The 18,303-nt window shown below is 56.8% G+C and overlaps 6 protein-coding genes across 6 annotated transcripts; 4 read left to right on the top strand and 2 right to left on the bottom strand.

The window, feature by feature from the left end:
* Positions 1–129: 129 nt before the first annotated feature.
* WHR41_08057 (uncharacterized protein) lies at positions 130–1,905 on the top strand (the record flags this gene model as incomplete). Its single annotated transcript, XM_069376661.1, has 1 exon — positions 130–1,905. One exon carries the CDS (start codon positions 130–132, stop codon positions 1,903–1,905), a length of 1,776 nt encoding a protein of 591 aa, XP_069226478.1.
* Positions 1,906–4,814: 2,909 nt separating this feature from the next.
* On the top strand, positions 4,815–6,911 carry WHR41_08056 (uncharacterized protein; the record flags this gene model as incomplete). The annotated part of the gene is made up of 1 exon (XM_069376660.1): positions 4,815–6,911. The coding sequence occupies one exon, from the start codon at positions 4,815–4,817 to the stop codon at positions 6,909–6,911; it is 2,097 nt and encodes a 698-aa protein (XP_069226479.1).
* Positions 6,912–8,361: 1,450 nt separating this feature from the next.
* WHR41_08055 (uncharacterized protein) lies at positions 8,362–9,229 on the top strand. The gene is made up of 3 exons (XM_069376659.1): positions 8,362–8,762; positions 8,818–8,871; positions 8,934–9,229. The coding sequence occupies exons 1-3, from the start codon at positions 8,481–8,483 to the stop codon at positions 9,003–9,005; spliced, it is 408 nt and encodes a 135-aa protein (XP_069226476.1). The 5' UTR covers positions 8,362–8,480; the 3' UTR covers positions 9,006–9,229.
* Positions 9,230–11,877: 2,648 nt separating this feature from the next.
* WHR41_08054 (uncharacterized protein) lies at positions 11,878–13,101 on the top strand (the record flags this gene model as incomplete). The annotated part of the gene is made up of 1 exon (XM_069376658.1): positions 11,878–13,101. One exon carries the CDS (start codon positions 11,878–11,880, stop codon positions 13,099–13,101), a length of 1,224 nt encoding a protein of 407 aa, XP_069226477.1.
* Positions 13,102–13,696: 595 nt separating this feature from the next.
* WHR41_08053 (uncharacterized protein) lies at positions 13,697–15,107 on the bottom strand. Its single transcript, XM_069376657.1, has 3 exons — positions 14,794–15,107; positions 14,204–14,735; positions 13,697–14,141 (listed from the first exon to the last, which is right to left on the bottom strand). Exons 1-3 carry the CDS (start codon positions 15,025–15,027, stop codon positions 14,029–14,031), a joined length of 879 nt encoding a protein of 292 aa, XP_069226482.1. The 5' UTR covers positions 15,028–15,107; the 3' UTR covers positions 13,697–14,028.
* Positions 15,108–15,415: 308 nt separating this feature from the next.
* Positions 15,416–17,407, bottom strand: WHR41_08052 (uncharacterized protein; the record flags this gene model as incomplete). Its single annotated transcript, XM_069376656.1, has 1 exon — positions 15,416–17,407. One exon carries the CDS (start codon positions 17,405–17,407, stop codon positions 15,416–15,418), a length of 1,992 nt encoding a protein of 663 aa, XP_069226483.1.
* Positions 17,408–18,303: the final 896 nt, after the last annotated feature.

Below are 18,303 nucleotides of genomic sequence, written 5' to 3'. Positions count from 1 at the left end.
TTTGGACATAAGGGGACGGCTGTTAGCGAACACCGAGCATTATCGCACTATAGGCGTTTCACTCACTGGGCATAAATCTATAATTTATGATTGCAGGCTGCCAGCCAAGCAAACAGTGCAGCCTGCCACATGGCACCCATCTTCGCGTCGCCCGATATAGCGGCCATAGTCGCGGCATTCCCACCACCTGAACCCACCAAAGGGCAAGCTTCTTTGGTTCGAAGCGCATCCGGCGAGAAACTGTATAATTCCCAGAAAGTGCTTGCTCGCTTCGAGGAATTGCTGGAAACCAATCAAGAGCGCATTCCGATCAACGACCTTGCGTCAATATTGGAGATTCGGGACACCGACTGGTTGCTTGCGCCCTACCATGGCCCTTTGACATATAGTCGAGACGGCAAAATGTTGATTCCAAACATCGAGTTGAGGAAGATACTGGACTCACTGGTCGACGCCACACGCCAAGGATTCATCGACACATTAAATTGGAGCGCGCAACACGATATTCACAAAGATTCTTTGCAGTCGGCGCTGGATCGTGAGGCAGAACTAGAAGACATCCAGTGCCATTCGCCCAGACCTGGCAAACGATACTTCTTTCGCCAGGACAATCTGGGTTCGACCAAGCTTGCGGTCCAAGATGCGATCGAGGATGCGCGGCCAGAAAAATGCGACCTGTCCTCTCTGATATCCAACGTTCCGACAGATTTGCTAGACTGGGCTGCCAGAAGCGTGGCGCGCTCGGAAGGTCTCGATGGTGATGTGGAACTCGTCAACGGCAAGGTCATCTTCACACCTGGAGAATTCCTCTCAGCACATCAGCAGAAACTTGAGGAAGCCCACCAGAAGCGAATAGACGAGGCACTCGATGACGCAGAAGGCAATGGCTTCACCCACTTGGCTGGCTCGGGTGACCAAAGTATCAAGTCAGGCGTAAATGCTCGGATCAACCGGTCAGACATGGCCAACAAGCTTCGTGTGCTCGACCTCGACGACGAATCCGTAGTGGTTGCGACACGCTCTGCGTTCGACCAAGCACTGCAGGATCTGACGGATGCTGCAGTGAAGCAGACGACCCTTCTCTGGAACCAGAATACAGACGAACCACCTTCGGACGCGCAGATTTTATCGAGGCTGGCTGCAACCAAGCCTCTTGCGACACATATTCTCAACAGCCACCACCGAATCACCATCACCTCTGCTGTCCACACCACCTTCTCCACATTGTCCGCCACCGACCGCTTCGATTTTGTAGAAGCAACACAATTACGGGTCCTTGCGCCGATCAACCTCTACGCCGCATCGCTGGAATCGGTAACGGACGACTCCCTCAAGGCACGCCTCGATACCTACACAACAGAAATCTTACGGACTGACATCCTGCCCGCTGCGGTCCAGCACCTACGTACCACAAACCAGCTGCAGCGAGACAAATCTCGCACGAAAGACATGGAGAAATTCATCGTGGCCGTTTCTTCCGCACAGAACTTATCAGACATTCACTCCTCGGTGGTCAAATTCTGCCGCAAACAGAAGCTCGACGCCCCTTCTGCGGAGCAACTCAAAGAGGCGAAGCTTCAAACGCTGCGTCAGAAGCTGGAGAGCATGAACCGCAAACGTCCGGCCATGCGCGGATCAGATGTGCTTCAGAACACGCTTTGGATTCTTTTATGCGCCGCTGTGTACGAAGACTCCAAGCAGGATGTCCTGTTCGTGAGTTCAGGAAAGGATACCACTCGAATGATCAAGTTCTACCAAGGTCTTGCTGGGAGGGATGACGAAACGGGAAAGCGGCTGGAGGCTTGGAGGGACAAGTTGAAAGCAGCGCAGGCTGGTGACGAGGAAATGAATGAAATGAAGGAAGCTGCGCGGAAGGCAGTCGAAAGCATGGACACGGCTTCTTAGATTGAGGCGGAATGAGGCATGCTACGGTTTGGTCTGATGCATAGCCGTCGGTGGGGCGCACTGATACCCTTCTTTCTTTTGGACATGCTTAGATACCCTACGAGAAGTTACGGCCTTTCCCTTCACGGAATATAACAGTTCGCATTTGTGATTCCGCCGCTTGATGGAGTAAGCCGTGAACCTTCTCGCCACGCCTGAACGGCGATGAGGGTCTTCATCTTCCGTGCGCGGTTCTAGCCAATACGGTGATGTGATGAGCCTGTCGACTGCGAAAGCGCTGCTCTATTTTTGAATTCAGGCCGCCGATGTGATGAGCCAGCGACTTCAGATGAAGTCGACCCAATTGGGTGAAGATTGCCTGAGGCATTACAAACGCCATTGTGATTTTGCAACGTTGCGAAACGACGGCGATGCGGTAACGCAACGCAGCCATTTCTGCTACTCACTATACAATGATTGCTATAGCAACATATCTGAAGCACGTGTCGCCTACTCACCAACGATGCAGTCAAACGAAATCGAGATCCCGAGACGTTAGTAGAGTTCAGTCGACCGTTGACAGCTGAGACGTAACGACAAGGATGCGCCTTAACAAATCTTGGTACGGCAGCACGGTTCGCGTGGGGGAGTGCAATGCGCGTAACGGCGGTGCCAAACAGAGACAGCCTGTCGCGTCGTATTGGATCCCTCCAACGTCAGATGAAGACCGCCGAACCGCATGAACGATGGGAGACGTGCAGGTGCCCAGTAGAAGTGTGCCAGAGTGAAACAGTGCCCGACATGAACGGACGGACGCCTTTTTTTTTCATGCACTCCGAGAAAACGGCATCATCGCGCAGTAGCGGCTCCCTGCCACCTCGGGCGCGCAAAGCGGCTGTCTACAGACCATGATTGGCCGCGCAGCAAGCGCAAGACGATCGTGGGAAATGCCTATAGCACGCTCAGATCCCTCGGTAACCACAGCTTCTATGTCTCCATCGTCCCCGTCCCATGCTCATCGATATATCGGCACTTTCGTTTGCCAACGGAGCCGTCTCATCTCGGGCCCTTCCTCACCGTTGCGACGCAAACCGGGATGACGGGCTCGGGGATTGGCAGCCGACGATAGTGGGCAGGGGTGCCAGCAGGGCCAGTGCTGCGCTGGCACCGCGGGCCCAGGCTGGGTATGAGGGCGACCGGGCAGCAGTGTCGCGCATGATGATGGCGCGCGAGACTGCTGAGGGGCGCGAGCGGGCGATGGCTGCGCGGCCGGCGTTTGGCGAGGGCAGCGCAGCGGTGGGCGGTCTGGTAGAGTTTGTGTTGTTTTGGCGGTCTGGTGGCGCTGCAAAACGCGCTCCGGCGCTGGTTCGAGGGCCTCCATGTGGCATGGGGATCAGGACTCGGCCTGACGCAGGCTAGTGACGAGAAAATCATCACAAAAGGCAAACGGTGAGAGAACGGCTGGTGGCTTTGCTGGCGGGCAGACTTGTTTCCTTCTACAATACACCTCACCTGCCTGTGCTGTCCACCGGCTCACAGCAGCACGAGCGAACGCGCATGCGAACTGGCGGGACGAGACGGCAGCGGTCAGCAGCACTGTGACATCTTCGATTGCCCTGCGCGGCGGCGAAGCGAAGCGAAGCGAGGCCGAAGACAGCAGGACAGCAGGAGCGCAGGCAGGCCTCGCGGCAGATCCAAAGACGAGGCCAGTGGAGGTCTGGCAAGGGCGCTCGCGTGCCTCACCGCTGAGGTAGCAGTAGTGAGGAGCCTGGGAGTGCCAGCGCACGCCAGCCCTCACCGGCGCACCATTCGCACGCAGCACACACGCAGCACACACGCACCCGCCGCTCGACACCCCCCGACGCACCCTGACATCGCCCCGATCTGCCCTGCAGCCTATACCACACGCGCGCCATAATACCACAGAGACACCACATGCTTCCAGGGGCAGTCGCAGCCCAAGGTCAGTTGTCCACCCTCGCCGCTGGCCGCGGCTAGCGGGGCTGTCCAACGCTCGCTCGTGTCGGAGCGTGAGGCTTCGCGCGCGCGCGCGGCGACTGCTGGCCGCCGCCGCCAGCCACCCCAGGCCGAGCTCGAGCACCCACGTCACCCGCGAGTCCAGCCTCCGAATTAATCCAGCGCCCTCCCGCCCACCTGCTCTCTCCCAATTCACCGCCTCCTCTCCTCCCAGGCACTCTGACTATGGCTGTTGTCACGCGCTCACACTCCTCCTCCGCAGTCCCAGACACCCGTCCCCTCCATCCTACCACTGCCGCCGCGCCCACCACGCCCGCGCACGCGCCTCGACTCTCAGCCCTCCGCCGCCCGCGCATTGCGGCGCGGTGACCCATTGGCTCGCACACACTCACCAGACACCCTCTACCAGTGTCGCCGCCGCACCGCGACAGCACCACCTGGACCGCGACCGGCCGAACCGCCCGTGACAGCACGCCCAACCCGTCGCCGTGCCGCGAATACGCTTTGCCGATTTTAACGACCGAGACGAGCCCCACGACCGTCTTACGACACCGCTGATCCGGAAACGCGGCGAGCAGGCCTCAGCGTACTACCGCCAGCAACTGAACGAGTTCTCGCGTCCGTCTTCCTCTTCCGGCAGCGTCAACACCCTCCGGCGCACTCCCCGCTTCGACGAGCCACGGAGACAGACATACGTGCGGGCGAGCTCGGTCGACTCGCCTACGCGCAATCTCTCTCCCCAGCGCGAGCGAGAGCCCCGAGCAGCATCTCCCCGGACCCGCGACACATCACCTCACCACAGGCGAGCAGCGTCCGCGCGCCCAGTTGGCTTCGTCCCTCACCCGGCGCTTCGCATCTCCAACCGGACCCATTCTGCAATCCTCTACGCGCTCGAGGAAGCCCTCCGCAAACCGCATCCGTTCAGCGCGGACCTCGACGAGGAGTTCGCCCAGATGTCTGATCTGGGCGGCGGGCGCGCATCCAATGGCGGAGCCAGGACTGGTGGCCCGGTCCCCGTGTCTACTGGAACGCCGACAGGATTAAAGACGCCGCGAGATGTCATGCGCAACAGGCAGGAAAGAGAGGCTAGGCGACAAGAGGAGGCGAAATTAGAAGAGCAGAGAAGAGCGCAGCTGGCGCAGGAGAAAAGATATAGCGCCGAGCGAAGAGCAGCTGGTCTTTCAGGGTATGACCCTCAGTCGCAGTATGCTGCTGACCCTGCTGCCCAACAGGGAGGCGTTCCTGGCAGTAGACACAGCGGAAGTGGATTTGTCGCTAGCGGTGCCGACTATGGTGTTCCAACAGGCAGAACAGTTGCTGGAGACTCAGGCTATGTTTCGGGAGGACCCAGTGCAGGTCCTAGTGCCAGTGGACCGAGTCGACGTGCCGCTTCTAGTAGCGTGGCACAGGATCAACCACGGCCGGCACAGCCGCCTGCAGGACACAGTCGCCGTCCCTTGAGCCAATCTGCACCAGCATCGCGTCAACCTTCAAACTCGCAGCAGCAAGCAGGACCTGGAGCTCATTCAAGCGGAGCGCCACCAGTGCAGCCACCACCACCTCTCAATGTTGGTGAAGGCCAACAAGGCTCGAGAAGCTCATCATTCCCGCACGCATTCGAACGCTGGGAGCAGCTATCATCGCATTGGGAGGGCCTCACGTCCTACTGGCTTCGGAAGCTGGAGAGTGATGCAGAAGACATCCAACGGAACGTTCCCTCCGCCTCAGCAATGTCGCGGCAAATTACGGATTTGTCCGCGGCAGGCGCAAACCTCTTCCACGCCGTTGTCGAATTGCAGCGTTTGCGCGCCAGCAGCGAACGCAAGTTTCAGCGATGGTTCTTCGAGACTCGAGCAGATACGGAGCGCAACTCAGAAGTCAGAGCCCAGCTCGAAGAGCAAATACAAGGCGAGCGCATAGAGCGACAGAAGGCGGCGAAGCAGCGTGTGGAGAGCGATATTGCCGCTGAGAACGCGCGGAGAGAGGTTGCAGAAATGAGACGTGAGCTCATGATCTCGAAAGAAGAGGCACGCCGTGCTTGGGAAGAATTAGGTCGCCGCAATCAGGAGTCATTGGATCTTGCCGAGAGCCTCAAGGCTGGTAGAGTCACCGTTGTGAGCGGAGTGCAAGTTGTTCCATACTTTGGCGGCCCAAGCCGGACCGGAAGCGCAAATCAACAAAGACCTTCGACGCGAGAAGGCATGCCTTACGGTGGCACGCCTGGCGCGACGTCGGCTGGTGCTGCGGGCTTGCAAAGTCCCGGAGAAGAAGACTATTACCAAGAGGAGCATTCGCCTACCAACACGGATCCTTTCACGGAAAGCAAATCGATGCATCACGATCAAGACGTATCATCGCTTGCTGCGGGCACCTACCAACCGTACCCGCTCGGAAGTCCTCACGACGGCGAGACAAGCGCGACAAGCGGCGCATCGGCGCAGACAGCCTTCCAAACAGCAGGACACCGCCCAGGATCCGCTGATCGACGTCCGGTGTCCTCTGGCCAGCTCGGCGTTCCTCGCAACCAGATGCCCATCGTCAGTTCGGATGGTCAGTTCTACCACCACCAGCCCGAGGACACCTACCTGCATTCCTCGCAGCCCCATCCTTCCGATTTCAACCCCCAAGACCTGCATCAACAGTCCAGTTACATCACCAGCGAAGGCGACACCGACTACCCCGTCGACCAGCCCTCCGGCTACCGCCGCACCGCCCCTCACCACTCCCCTATCGACGAAGAAGACGACTACGATACCGCCGCCGACATCCGCCGCGAAGCGGAGCTCGCCGCCCGCTACCGCAGCTCCGACGCCGTCGGCGGCCAGATCCTGCCCGAAGCAGCGCCCACCATCCCCGCCACCAGCGCGCAGGCCATGGCCTCCTACGAGCCCTCGCCGCCCGACCAACACCAGCCGCCCGGCCCGGACTACGAGGGCGAGGGCTACGGCGACTGGGACACGCTGCGCACCGCGCACCACCACCCGACGCGCCTCAGCGACGTCCTCGAGGAGGAGGAGGAGCGCAGCTCGCGCCGCACCGCCGGCGAGTAGACTTCGTCGCGGGAGCCGCTGTGGCGCTTGCTGGACAGCTACCGGCCTTCCCCGGCGCCGCGCAGCTACGAGGACGACGACGACGAGCTCGATCTCGCCCTCGCCGTCACCGTGCAGAGGCTGAGGCCTTTGCTGCTGGATTTCGGCGACGTGCACGCGGGCGGCTTGGATGGGGCCAGGGCGTGGCGGCAGCGAGGCTCGCGGTCTGGGTCGAGGGAGTCAAGGAGGAATCGACTTTGGGTGAGCGAGGACAGGGCGTGAGCGCACCGCATCGCGTTGGAATTGCTTTTGCATAGCATAGCGAGGAGCTCCGGACGTTCGACTAGGAGGTTTCTTTTTCTCTTTTCTGCATTCTGCTTTTGATTCCCCTTCTTCCCCCTTCATCGAACGCACACGGAACTCGATGGTCGTTCTCCTTTCGCGCGGCGTGGGAACCCTTTCTTCTCATACCCAAAAGAGGAAAAAGCGCAGGCGTTGTGCGGGGCGGGTTGTTTCTTTTTTTCTTTTTTGGCTTCTTGTTTCTTGTTGATCGGATGGGCTCTTTGCATTGTTTCCTTTTGGTTTGCTACGAAGTCAGGCGGGAGGGCTACATTATACCAGAGAGCCCCTTGCGACCATTGTTCTAATGAATTTGATTGATTGAAGCCTTTCCCTCGAGACTGGGGTGGGCTTGTATGAAGAAGACTTTTCCGTACGCTCTGTTGCTTGTCTTACCATCGTAAGTCTTCTGTGTTTGATCGTTCTGTCTGTCTTCCCAGCTGGATCGACTGGTCCCATTCGACATCATGGCTCCGCCGTCGACTCAGCCGGCGCGTTAAAAGGCTCCCACAAGTCAACTTCCCCGCGACACCGCGCACAACACCTGAACGTCTATGAATGCTCGAGAGCAAAAGATTGAGGGAACTGGCAAAAGACAAAAGAATCAGGGTTCAACCCGGACTCGAACCGGGGACCTCTCGCAATCGTGTCTCAGGGTGGACCCTAAGCGAGAATCGTAACCGCTAGACCATTGAACCTTGATGATTGGTTACTTGATGAGTGAGGGGTCTGTTGTAAACATTATGTAACTTTTCAAACAGCCAAGCACGCAGGGGAAAGCATTGGAGGATCATGAGCACCTGTCATCATCTTGCGAGAGGATTCTGACAACCGCGGGAGAGAGACTCGGTAGGTATGGTAAGACGTGCTCAACTGTAGTCAGATCCTATCGCACATTCCTGCAAGACTTGACCGTCGTGCGACAGCCTGCTATGCTCGAGCTAGATCTCAGCACACTGCTTTTGAGCTCGTCAAGCCAACAAGCCCTAAAAAGGCTTTGTTTTTTATCAGGCTGCGCATAAGAACAAGCCGATGGCGGCCAAAGAATCACAGGATGCGGCTAAAGACCTTAAACCCCACGCAATGGGACTAGCACAGCAGACATCCGGTTACACCGCTGCGCCGGTTCTCCTCCCGGGTGGAGTGGAGAGCTGAGGAGGAACACACGCGTAGCAATCGCTCGGCCATCTCTCTCGTGCGGATCTTTGAGCCTTTGGGATAAGTAGCTACTGATATTAGTCCCGAACGCTGATGCGCCTCCTCTCCCTCCTCCAGACTCTTGTACTCAGCGCCACCCTCGCCATGGCTTCGCAAAACATCCCAGTAACTCGCATCGCATGCTTCCGCTTCAAAGAGAATGTGACGGCTGAGCAAAAAGGTGACCGCGCGCGTGCTTTCCTGGGCTTGTACGCGCAGCATCAGGATCTCATATTGGGAATGCCGAGGGGAGGCAAGCCGCTGAACACGCCGTTGAATTTGACGAATGTGAAGAGGGATAGTATTTGGGACACAGGCTTTACTGTTACATTCAAGGTGAGACGAGAACGTAGATGTAGTATCGCGGAATTTACTGATATCGCCTTTTCAGAGTGAGGAGGCGAGGTTGGAGTTCGACAAAGAGCCGGGCCATGACAAGTTGAAGGTAGGCAGCTTCCAATCTATTGCTATGCCGCGATTGCTTCTTGAGATTGACTTTCGACCCAGGAGGAGACGGATCCGCTTTTAGAGCAGGTGTTCGTGTATGACTATGTGGAGGAGGAAAACCTTGGATGGTAGCATTGGACCGTGAAGCGGCAACGGAATCATCTGGAGCAGGGCGTGAGTGATGAATTTGCTGGTTGTGGAAGATTGGGTTGTTCGTAGGGTTGACAGCCCCAACCCTAACCCTAGTAACATTAACGAAACATCCAGGGTATCTTATACCTGCTCAAATCTTCCTCTGCCAGAAGGCCTTTGTTCCTACCTGATTGGCAGCCAACGACACTCCTCATCTATTCCGAAGCTTTCTGGCCGCATTCCAAAGATTTCTCGCGTGCTCCTCACAGCTGGCTTCCCTCGAAGAGGCCAATTCGTCAAGTGGCGATGCGGTTGACATCAGGAAAGGAGGCCGATGGGGTAGATAAAGAAAGTTATTATCCATGACTATTCAAACGACTATGTCTGACCAGGATCGATAAACAGATATTCCCAGCGGGCTAAGGCTCCACGAGGAGATCCCACTTCCTGTAGAAGCTCTTCGTCGTCACACATTCACTCTCGCCATCGACGTAGAGCCAGTATCCTCCCAACTTGGTGTATTTGTACATCCTGATGTTGCTGTACCGATCGGTGTCCTCCAAATGGACCTCATAAGCCCACCCGTCGTTCGGGTCACGCCATTCCAACCAATCACCAGAACGGCAAGCTACCCGTCCATCATTCAATTGGAATCGGACCACACCATCGCGGACGTATTGAACTGAAGCGGATCCGCCGAAATCCCCCCATCCAACCCAGTCTGTTCCATTGATGTTCTTCACGTACAGTCCGACGTCTTGACCCCAACCCCCGACTTCACGCTTAAGGAGTGGCATCTTGAACTAGAAGGCTGGGTAAGTGATTGGCTGCTTGCTTGCCAATGCAAGTGGACGCACGGATATTGTATGGGGCGTGTTGAGTTGTACAATCAGGCTGTTTAAGGTAGTCGAAGATAGAGTGAAGAAGAAGAATGAAAGCACCGCAGCTAGACAGCAACTTATATATCCACGAACTGTACCACACGTAACGAGCCATCTGTTTCTTTGGGACTTGGACGAAAGACGGAGCAATGGAGGCATCTGCGTCTTGATGGACATGGCATGTCACGCAGCCACTCAACTGCAGATCATATATGTTCGAACATAGGCGAGAGGGCCGCAATTCGGTAAAGCTCGGCCTCAATACCCACACATTCTCCTACTCGGTCGTATGAGAGGCGGAACACCTCTTCGATCGACTTGCGATTCACGAAGATCTACAAGCCGAAGTGCGCATATACCTGATCAAGCAAAGCAAGCGATCGCTCTGCGCAGCTTTCACGCCCACACCCCACCTGAAGACTTACGCGTGCTATGACTTTCGGTAGTTTGGTGCTGTGCATCGCCAGTCTTCGTTTCGTCAGGTTTGCACACTTGATAGGGCGAGCGTCCTTCTCACACCCACCATGTCCAGCAGAATGCCTGCATTAGGATTGTTGCGCTGGAGTAATCTGTTTCCATTGCAGGGGAATTAAGATGCGCTTGGTGCTTGAATGATGTATGTGATTGGCAACGCCAGCGAAGCACAAAGCGCGTTGCACCATCCGATCGACGCGCGTAGATCAGCGGCTTTCGGCGTCGGCGAGTGAAGCAGTACGGTATCATTGGGATGAAGTGACCCGCTTCTGCAATCAATACCACTATCCAGTCACTGAGGAGCGTCAATGGAATCATGCGTCCGTCAAGGTTCACCTACAAAATCGGCTGTGATTTGCCGTGCGAATGCCCGATTCGAAATATCAACTTTGCCGGCTAGTCGAGGAGAGGGCAGGTCAATACATGATTTGAGGCGACCTGCTGAATAAACCTCGTCCAGTGCAGCTTCCTGATTGGGGAGTGAGACCTCAAAATTCCTCGCGCAAGGGATCGTACCTGCAAGTTCAGCTCGTCGTGCGCGTCTACTGTAGCTTGCGTCATATGACATCCTTCTCAAATAGAGGCTCACGACGAGCGTCCTTCATGACCTGCCAGCTACAACGAACGCAAGTACCTATGCCATCCCGTTTGACTGCGAGCCTGAAGCTCGTGTTGTGAGTGAGAGGGGGCACAAGATCACTGACGAACCCCGTGAATTTTGTACGCCAGTAGTGCGGCATTTAACCGCATGGGTTCTCTTCCTTTAGACTGCCAAATGGAAGCCGGCCATTTGCAAGGCTCACGACGAGCAAGCGATCTTGTGAGTTAAAAATCAAGGTGAGGACCCAAGGCTGACTTGTCCAGCGGATGCTCGAATCTTGCCGGGCGTCCTGAGCGCCTTGGCTCAGCAGGCGTGCCAAAGTCATGGGAGGACCAGAGCTTGGACTCGTGAGAGAAGCGAATGCTGTCCAGCGCCGTACACATGCTGACTGACCCAGTACCAGGCTTGCCTACCGTCGTGCAGTCGAGGTAGAGAATATCTGCAATAGGCGTTGCCTTGCCGGGGCATCCCTGCTCGGATCTTCGGAGGATCCTGTCAAGCAACCCATGAACCATCATTTCTACTTAACCACCCACACAATGCTTCGTCATGGCATTCGAAGCAAAAACGCATCCGATCACTCGGAGCAAGCGTACAATATGTCATTCGAATCACGTGGACGCGCATCGAGACCTGGTCTAGCGCTGTCGTCGTGGTCAATTGAGTTTGAGTGACGCGCTTTCGATGTCAGGGCCGCCGAACGTCATCGTTGCAAGCTGCAGAAGGTCCAGAATGGGAGCTCCCACCCGGTGTACCTTAAAACCGCAATTGCTCTGTTTTTTTAAGGCAAAGTTGATATTTCACTTTTATCACCTTGTTCTCATCAATCCTCACACCTTTCCCACACCGAGAAAATCCACCTTAATCCCTACATTTCTCACACCTCACCCGCCAAACCAACACACGCTCCATCACAATGCTTCCCGCCACCCCTAGAATGGCCTTCAGGTCAACCCGCGCCCTCCGTCTCCGCCAGCCCGTCCGCCTCAACCAGCGCCAAAACGTCCGCTTCCAATCGACAGAAAGCGCTAAGCAAAGCGGTGGCAACGGCGCCCTCGCAGGCGGCCTCGCGGGCGGCTCCATCGCCCTCTTCACCGGCTTCCTCTTCTATCACTTCTCCGGCGCCCGCGGCGTCGTCAACAGCATCCACTCCGCCAAGTCGACCGCCGACTCCGCCTTCCAGAGCACGACCAAGTACGCCCCGGAGCCCGGCAAGGCCATCCAGTGGCTCCGCGAGACCGTCGACAGCTACACCAAGTTCATCCCCGGCGCCTCGTACTACGTCGACCGCGCTTTTGACGATCTGGAGAAGATCCGCGGCAAGCATGGCGAGGAGGTCGACGCTATCGTGCGCGAGTCCTACGACGAGATGAAGAAGCTGACCAACAACGGCTTCAACGCGGACTCCGCCAGCAAGGCCTGGGAGGTCCTGCAGCAGACGTTCGTGCGCATCGGCAGGCTTGCGGGCGACGCCGCGGAGGACATCCTCGACAACCACCCGCAGCTGAAGGAGAAGGTCGGCGGCAAGTTCGGCCAGCTGAAGCAGATGGGCGAGCAGTACGGACCGGAGGCGAAGAAGCAGGTCGACGAGACGTGGGACGAGGTGCAGAAGATCCTTCAGTCCGGCTTCAGCATGACGGCTGTGACCAAGATTCAGAAACTCGTGCAGGACAAGAGCGAGGAGCTGAAGAAGTACGGCGACCAGGCGTGGCAGAAGGGCATGGAGCAGGCTAAACCTCTGCTCGACAAGAGCCCGCAGGTCAAGGAGCTTGTGGAGAACAACAAGGAGAAGCTGCTGCAGGGTGACCTTGGCCAGCTTTGGGAGAAGATCCAGGATGCGACTAAGTCTGGAAACACCGACGACCTGCAGAGCTTTGTGAAGGACCAGGTCAACAAGGTGTCCAAGAGTGCTGGCGGCAGCGGCGGCAGCAGTGGTATCGAGCAGCTGCTGAACATGATCCCTGGTGGCTCTGACATTGGCGGCAAGCTGCAGCAGTTGCAGGAAGTTGGCCAGAAGCACGGTGACGAGGCTGAGAAGCTTGTCAAGAGCGCCGTTGAGGAGATCAAGAAGGTGCTGCAGTCCAAGGTCGAGGAGGCCGAGCAGCTCAAGAACAAGGCCGAGAAGGATGTTAAGAACTAATGTGTATTCTCTATGAAGTAGTTCAGCGTGTATCATACGTTTGTAAAAATGTTATATGAACAGAACACAAGCAGTGCTCTTTACGTCCCCAAATGTCAGTGTATACACTTGAAATTACTCAATGCTCTGTGCCGTTTTGCCATTGAGATCATGGGTAACACGTTCGTAAGATACTCAGGTCACGTAATGCGTGTTTTGATGCCACAGATATGGGTAGATCAGCTGCTTTTGGAAATTGTTGCGATCTCATTATTGTGACATGTGTCCTGAATACTTGGGAGAGCTCGGAGCAGTTCTGGGGAAACAGCAATCATCCGTCTGCCGCGATCCTTTGCTCCGAGACCGAGAGCCAGGGCGCGATCGTAAAGGCGTGAGCGATATTGATTAGTTTAGCGGGTCCCGGCGCTAACTGCGGGCTGTCGCACGAGTAGATGCAAGGGATGGTTGTCTACTGTGGAACCCTTGAGATCCTTGGTACAGGTACTTTGTGTGCGCAACAATAGGAGAAACAGTCGACGTTGGTTGGATCCAAGGGACTCGGCGCTAGCTGTGGGCTGTCGTACTACGGAAAGACGCAAGCGAGGGTTGCATCACGTGTCGCGGTACGTGAACGATGAATTGATTCGTCATATGTTCCGGCTGGATCGTATCACACCACGTGCACGATCCGTATGAGCATCGCGTGAGGCTGTTTATCTTTAGCGGTCGCTGTTGTTTAAGGTTTTATCACACTCGGATAGTGCCACGAAGCCATGATTCTCATCGGTGGCGAACTGCTTCTAAGTATTGAGCGGTGTGAGCAATCAACACCGCGACGCTGAGCATGCGACTGCACGGAAAGACAAGCTTTGACTTCCTTGTCATCTCAGAGGGATGTTAATGTACAGTATCTTACATATATGTTCATGTATCGACGCTTTCGGCAGATCACGACCTGTCGATCTTGCCCCTCCAGTCGGCAATGTGATCGTTAATGACCTTCGACGCCGCATCGACGGTGAAGTTGCGTCCGATAGCCTCAACAAAGTCGCCCTCAGGATCTGCGAATAGAAGTCAGCCATCATTGCGACCTCATCCCTATAACAATAGCGCCAGAACTCACCCATCAAGTAGAAGTAGATACTGTGGTCCACAAGATAATCCTGCCCAGGCTGCACATCCGGCGGCGTTGAAAAGTACACCCTGTACGCCTTGCACACATCCTTCACCTCCTGCCAGCTGCCCGTCATGCCCAGAATGTCCTCGTGGAACTCCGCCAGATACCTCCTGATCACCTCCGGCGTGTCGCGCGCGGGGTCGCACGAGATGAACACGCTCCGCAGCACGCCCGCGCCATGCTTCTCCTTCACCTGCTCCATCATCCCCGCCATCTTGTCCAGCTCCTCCGGGCAGATGTCCGGGCAGTGCGTGAAGCCAAAGTACACCAGCGAGTACTTGCCCTTGAGGTCCTCCTGCGTGAACTCCTTGCCGTTGTGGTCGGTGAGGCGGAAGGGCCCGCCGACAAGAGGCCGCCCGATGCCCTTGTTTGCTTCGGCAACGCGCGCGCGCGCCATGCGCGCTTTTTCGTACCGGAAGTAGAAGGTTAGGCCGGCGCCGGCGAGGAGGAAGAGGAGGCCGGCTTGCCATGAGAAGGGCTGGTGGGGTGGTTAGTATTCTGTGGGTGTACATATGGGGTGGGACGGGGGCGCATACGCCTGATTTGGCCCGCGATTTGGCTTCTTCGACGGTCTTGTAGGTCCTTCTACCCAGGGAGGTGATGTTCGAGGGTACCGGGGCGCCGAGGGTCTGGGTGGTGGTTCTTGGTTTCGTCTGGTGCTTGGGAGTCTGAGAGAGCGAGGCGAAGGTTCGTCTGGACTGGAGGGTTGCGCATTGTCTGCAGATACTCGGCTCTGCTAGGCGCAGGCCTCTTGTGAAGGATGCTGACATTTTTGGCGACGAGAATGCGCGGTGCAATGGTGCGGGCAGATTAGAGATCGACTTTGGCTGTGCTGCAGCTCGAAGTTCGATGTCGCTGACTTCACTCGGCTGTGGCGGAGGACGCCATGACGGCAAGGGTCTCGCAGATCTGGCTCGCTTTTGGCCTGGCTGCGGTGTCTAGCATTCTGACAATTACGATGCCAACGGAAACAAACAACGCCATCCACATCACTCTCACACTATTGCTCGTAGAACACATTATCTGGATGTGTCAAAATTACATTACGAAACATGCGCCCGTCTAGCCTCAGGCACCCAGGAGATATTTACAGAAATTCGTCTCTCGTGATCATAACCCCAACACATCTCATGTCATCTCAGCCCAGCACAGCCCACTCTACCCAGCCGCAAACTGGCTCTTCTTCCTCAGGCTCTCACCATACCACCAAAGCAAAATCGGCGCCGGAAAGCCAATCGCCAGCCCCACGAACCCGAGCACGCTGTTCCCCCAGCCGTACCCGAGGCTCCTGTACATCATCGGCGCGAAGATGGGGAACGCGAAGCCGCCCAAACTGCGCAGCACCGTCGTCGCCGCGATCGCCGACGCCGCAAACCGCGTGTACGCGTCCACGATGTACGTCTGGCAGCACTGGAAGACCATCTGGTTGCCGGCGGCGAAGATCGCCGTGCCGATGTTGGGCACGATCCAGTGCGTGTGCGCCTGCGCGCTCCAGCCGTAGACAAACAGGCCGATCGGCACGAGCATTGAGCCGGGGACCATGAGGGGAACGCGGAACTCGCTGCGGCCGACGCCGTTGTTTTGCGCTTTGAGGCGTTTGTAGATCCTGTCGGCTGAGAAGGCGGCGATTTGCGTGCCGATGAAGAAGCCGACGCCGAGGGAGATGTAGTTCAGGCCGCCGATGCCTTGGCTCATTTTGTAGACTGAGTCGGGTCCTGTCCAGAGCATGGGGAAGGAGGCGAGCACGAGGTACATGACGCCGTAGACGTAGCCGATGTAAAGGGCCAGGATCTGAACGATGGGTTGCGTGAAGAGAAGGCGGAAAGGACGCTCGAATGCGGCACCGAGATGCTTGCTGAGCTTACGGTTTGGCGTCTCGAACTCGGTGTGCAGCTCCTTGTTGCCGGTCTGCTTGATCAGCGTGACCTTCTTGCGACGGAGGATTTCTGCAGCGTAAGTCTCCTGAAGGAGGAAGAAGCCCATGATTTGGATGAATATGGCGGCAATGCACGTCGAGTAGAATACCCATCGCCATGTCGTCTCTTCGGCAATGAAGCCACCTGCGATGGGGCCGATCGCAGGACCAAGCAGAGGCATGAGCGAGTAGAGCGCCATGGCCTTTCCACGCTCTTGCGGCATCCAAAGGTCACCCAGCACACCACCGCCAATGCCCAACGGGGCACTGCCGCCCAGACCTGAAAGGAAACGGAATGCGATGATTTGACCAGTATTTTGTGAGAAACCGCACGCCAGGTTGAATACGAAATAGACGAGGTTGCTTATTTGCAGGACGATGCGTCGACCGAACAGCTCGGAAAGAGGTCCAATGAACAGCGGTCCCACGGCGAAACCTAGAACGAAGACAGACATGGCAATAGGGAGCACTCCGGATCCCATGGAAAGTCCGAAGTCGGCGGCGATGTTTTGTAGCGCAGGTGCAATCATAGAACTGGACACTGGTGAGATGAAGGTAAAGAGTGACACTGTGACCGTCGCCGCCCACTTCTTCTGTCGGCTCCAATTCTTTGGATTTGCAGGATCGTCAGGCCCGTCCCAAGTGACTAGATTGTGATCTTTCTCTGATCGCTTTGACCGTGTCGAGACTTTGCGCTTCATTGAGTTTGCGTTTGACTTGTTGCGTAGAATCGAGATTTGGCCAAAAGTGGCACCATCGGAGTCCTCTGGCAAAGGCCAGTCCTGTTCATCTTCCGCTATCCACGAGTCCGGACTGAGAGCATCATGCCCGTAGTCGTGCACGGCACCGGCGTAGAAATCAAGATCAGACACGAGATAGGCGAGATCCACGATACTCTCGCGCGCAGTGTCCCCTTGTGACCTTGTCGAGTTCCCGCGCGAAATCCCTCCATCTTCCCGCGCCTCAGTATACCAAGCGGGCGGCTTCCTCGTCGAAGCATTGCGAATGGGTGCGAAAGCTGGAGTTGAGGCGTCGGTCTCTCGGGAAATCCAAGGAAGCTCCTCCGTCGATGATAGCGTCGGCCTCAGCCTGGCCCGCTCCATCTCAGACATGGGCCTGCTGTTGTCGGCCATGGAGAAGGTCTCGTTGGTAGACCATGTGTTGGTGGATCTGATCGTCTGCCATGAAGCGTGCGGACGACGCCCATAAGGGTCGCCGCCGGCGGGAGAGTCCATGTTCGTCTTCTGAAACACGTGCTATCGACCGGGGTAGGCGAGCAAGGGACGGCTTTCAATAGCGTAGCGAAGAGTCAAGAGCACGAGGGGCACGCGAGCGAGCGAGTGGGCGCCACGCTCTTTTGAGTACACAGCACCCCAGGGCTGCCAGGCTCCCGGGCTCATGCGCATGGTGGTATCCGCAGCACATCACCACACCGGCAAACACGGGCGTCCACGAGGCGAGGCATGGCTCAGGTCTTACAGCGTGCTGCGCAGGCGGCGCATTGTCAGAAGCATAATGGGAGGACTGGGCGGCGGCCGAGGGATCTGCCTTTCCAGAAGGGAAGTGGCAGCTCTCGATTTGGGATGGCGCCGTCGGATCTGCTGGTACTATTTGCGGCCGTCAGCTGAGGCGCAGGAGAGGGAGTCGACGGTGTGTCGTCTGACTGGTCGCGGTGGTGGGCCACGCTCGGGATCGGCGCGCCGCCTTGCGTGGGGAGCCGAAACGCTGGAGCTCTGGAGGTCCGTGATTGCTTGGGGGATCTGGAGACTTCACTCACCAGCTCAGGCGCGTCAGGCAAGACTTCACCCGCGCCTACGACCCCTGCCCGCCGGACATTATCTTGCTGCTATCGGCATAGCCGCTGACGTCCCCTCGTACTGATTATGCTTTTGAGGCGGAGATTTCTCACATGCGAAGCTTTCGAGAGACGCACTGTCGCTTCGATATGCGCAAGTCATCGTCAAACGTCTTGAATCGTGGAATGCTGTGCACAGAGTATTCGAATGCATTGTTATTGAAACATGCATACGGATCTTCTGACACAAGAAGATGGCTCTCCGTTTTGAGCACGTTCGTATTGCATGATTCAGCCAGCCGAACGCCAACATTGTCTCCTGGAGGATTCACACTG

This window comes from Cladosporium halotolerans (genome assembly GCF_011745625.1).
Source record: "Cladosporium halotolerans strain TM138-S3 chromosome Unknown Sca36, whole genome shotgun sequence".
In the NCBI taxonomy this organism is placed as follows: domain Eukaryota; kingdom Fungi; phylum Ascomycota; class Dothideomycetes; order Cladosporiales; family Cladosporiaceae; genus Cladosporium; species Cladosporium halotolerans.
The sequence above is the reverse complement of the archived record's forward strand: the minus strand, read 5'-3'. Positions and strand labels throughout refer to the sequence as shown.

Excerpts from the sequence above, each read along its gene's own strand:
- WHR41_08055 (XM_069376659.1), top strand. The coding sequence starts at position 8,481 with ATGCGCCTCCTCTCCCTCCTCCAGACTCTTGTACTCAGCGCCACCCTC. Across the intron at positions 8,763-8,817 it reads GCTTTACTGTTACATTCAAG|AGTGAGGAGGCGAGGTTGGA; the intron begins GTGAGACGAGAA and ends TCGCCTTTTCAG. Across the intron at positions 8,872-8,933 it reads CGGGCCATGACAAGTTGAAG|GAGGAGACGGATCCGCTTTT; the intron begins GTAGGCAGCTTC and ends CTTTCGACCCAG.
- WHR41_08053 (XM_069376657.1), bottom strand. The coding sequence starts at position 15,027 with ATGTCAGCATCCTTCACAAGAGGCCTGCGCCTAGCAGAGCCGAGTATC. Across the intron at positions 14,736-14,793 it reads AATCGCGGGCCAAATCAGGC|CCCTTCTCATGGCAAGCCGG; the intron begins GTATGCGCCCCC and ends CCACCCCACCAG. Across the intron at positions 14,142-14,203 it reads TATCTACTTCTACTTGATGG|ATCCTGAGGGCGACTTTGTT; the intron begins GTGAGTTCTGGC and ends TTCTATTCGCAG.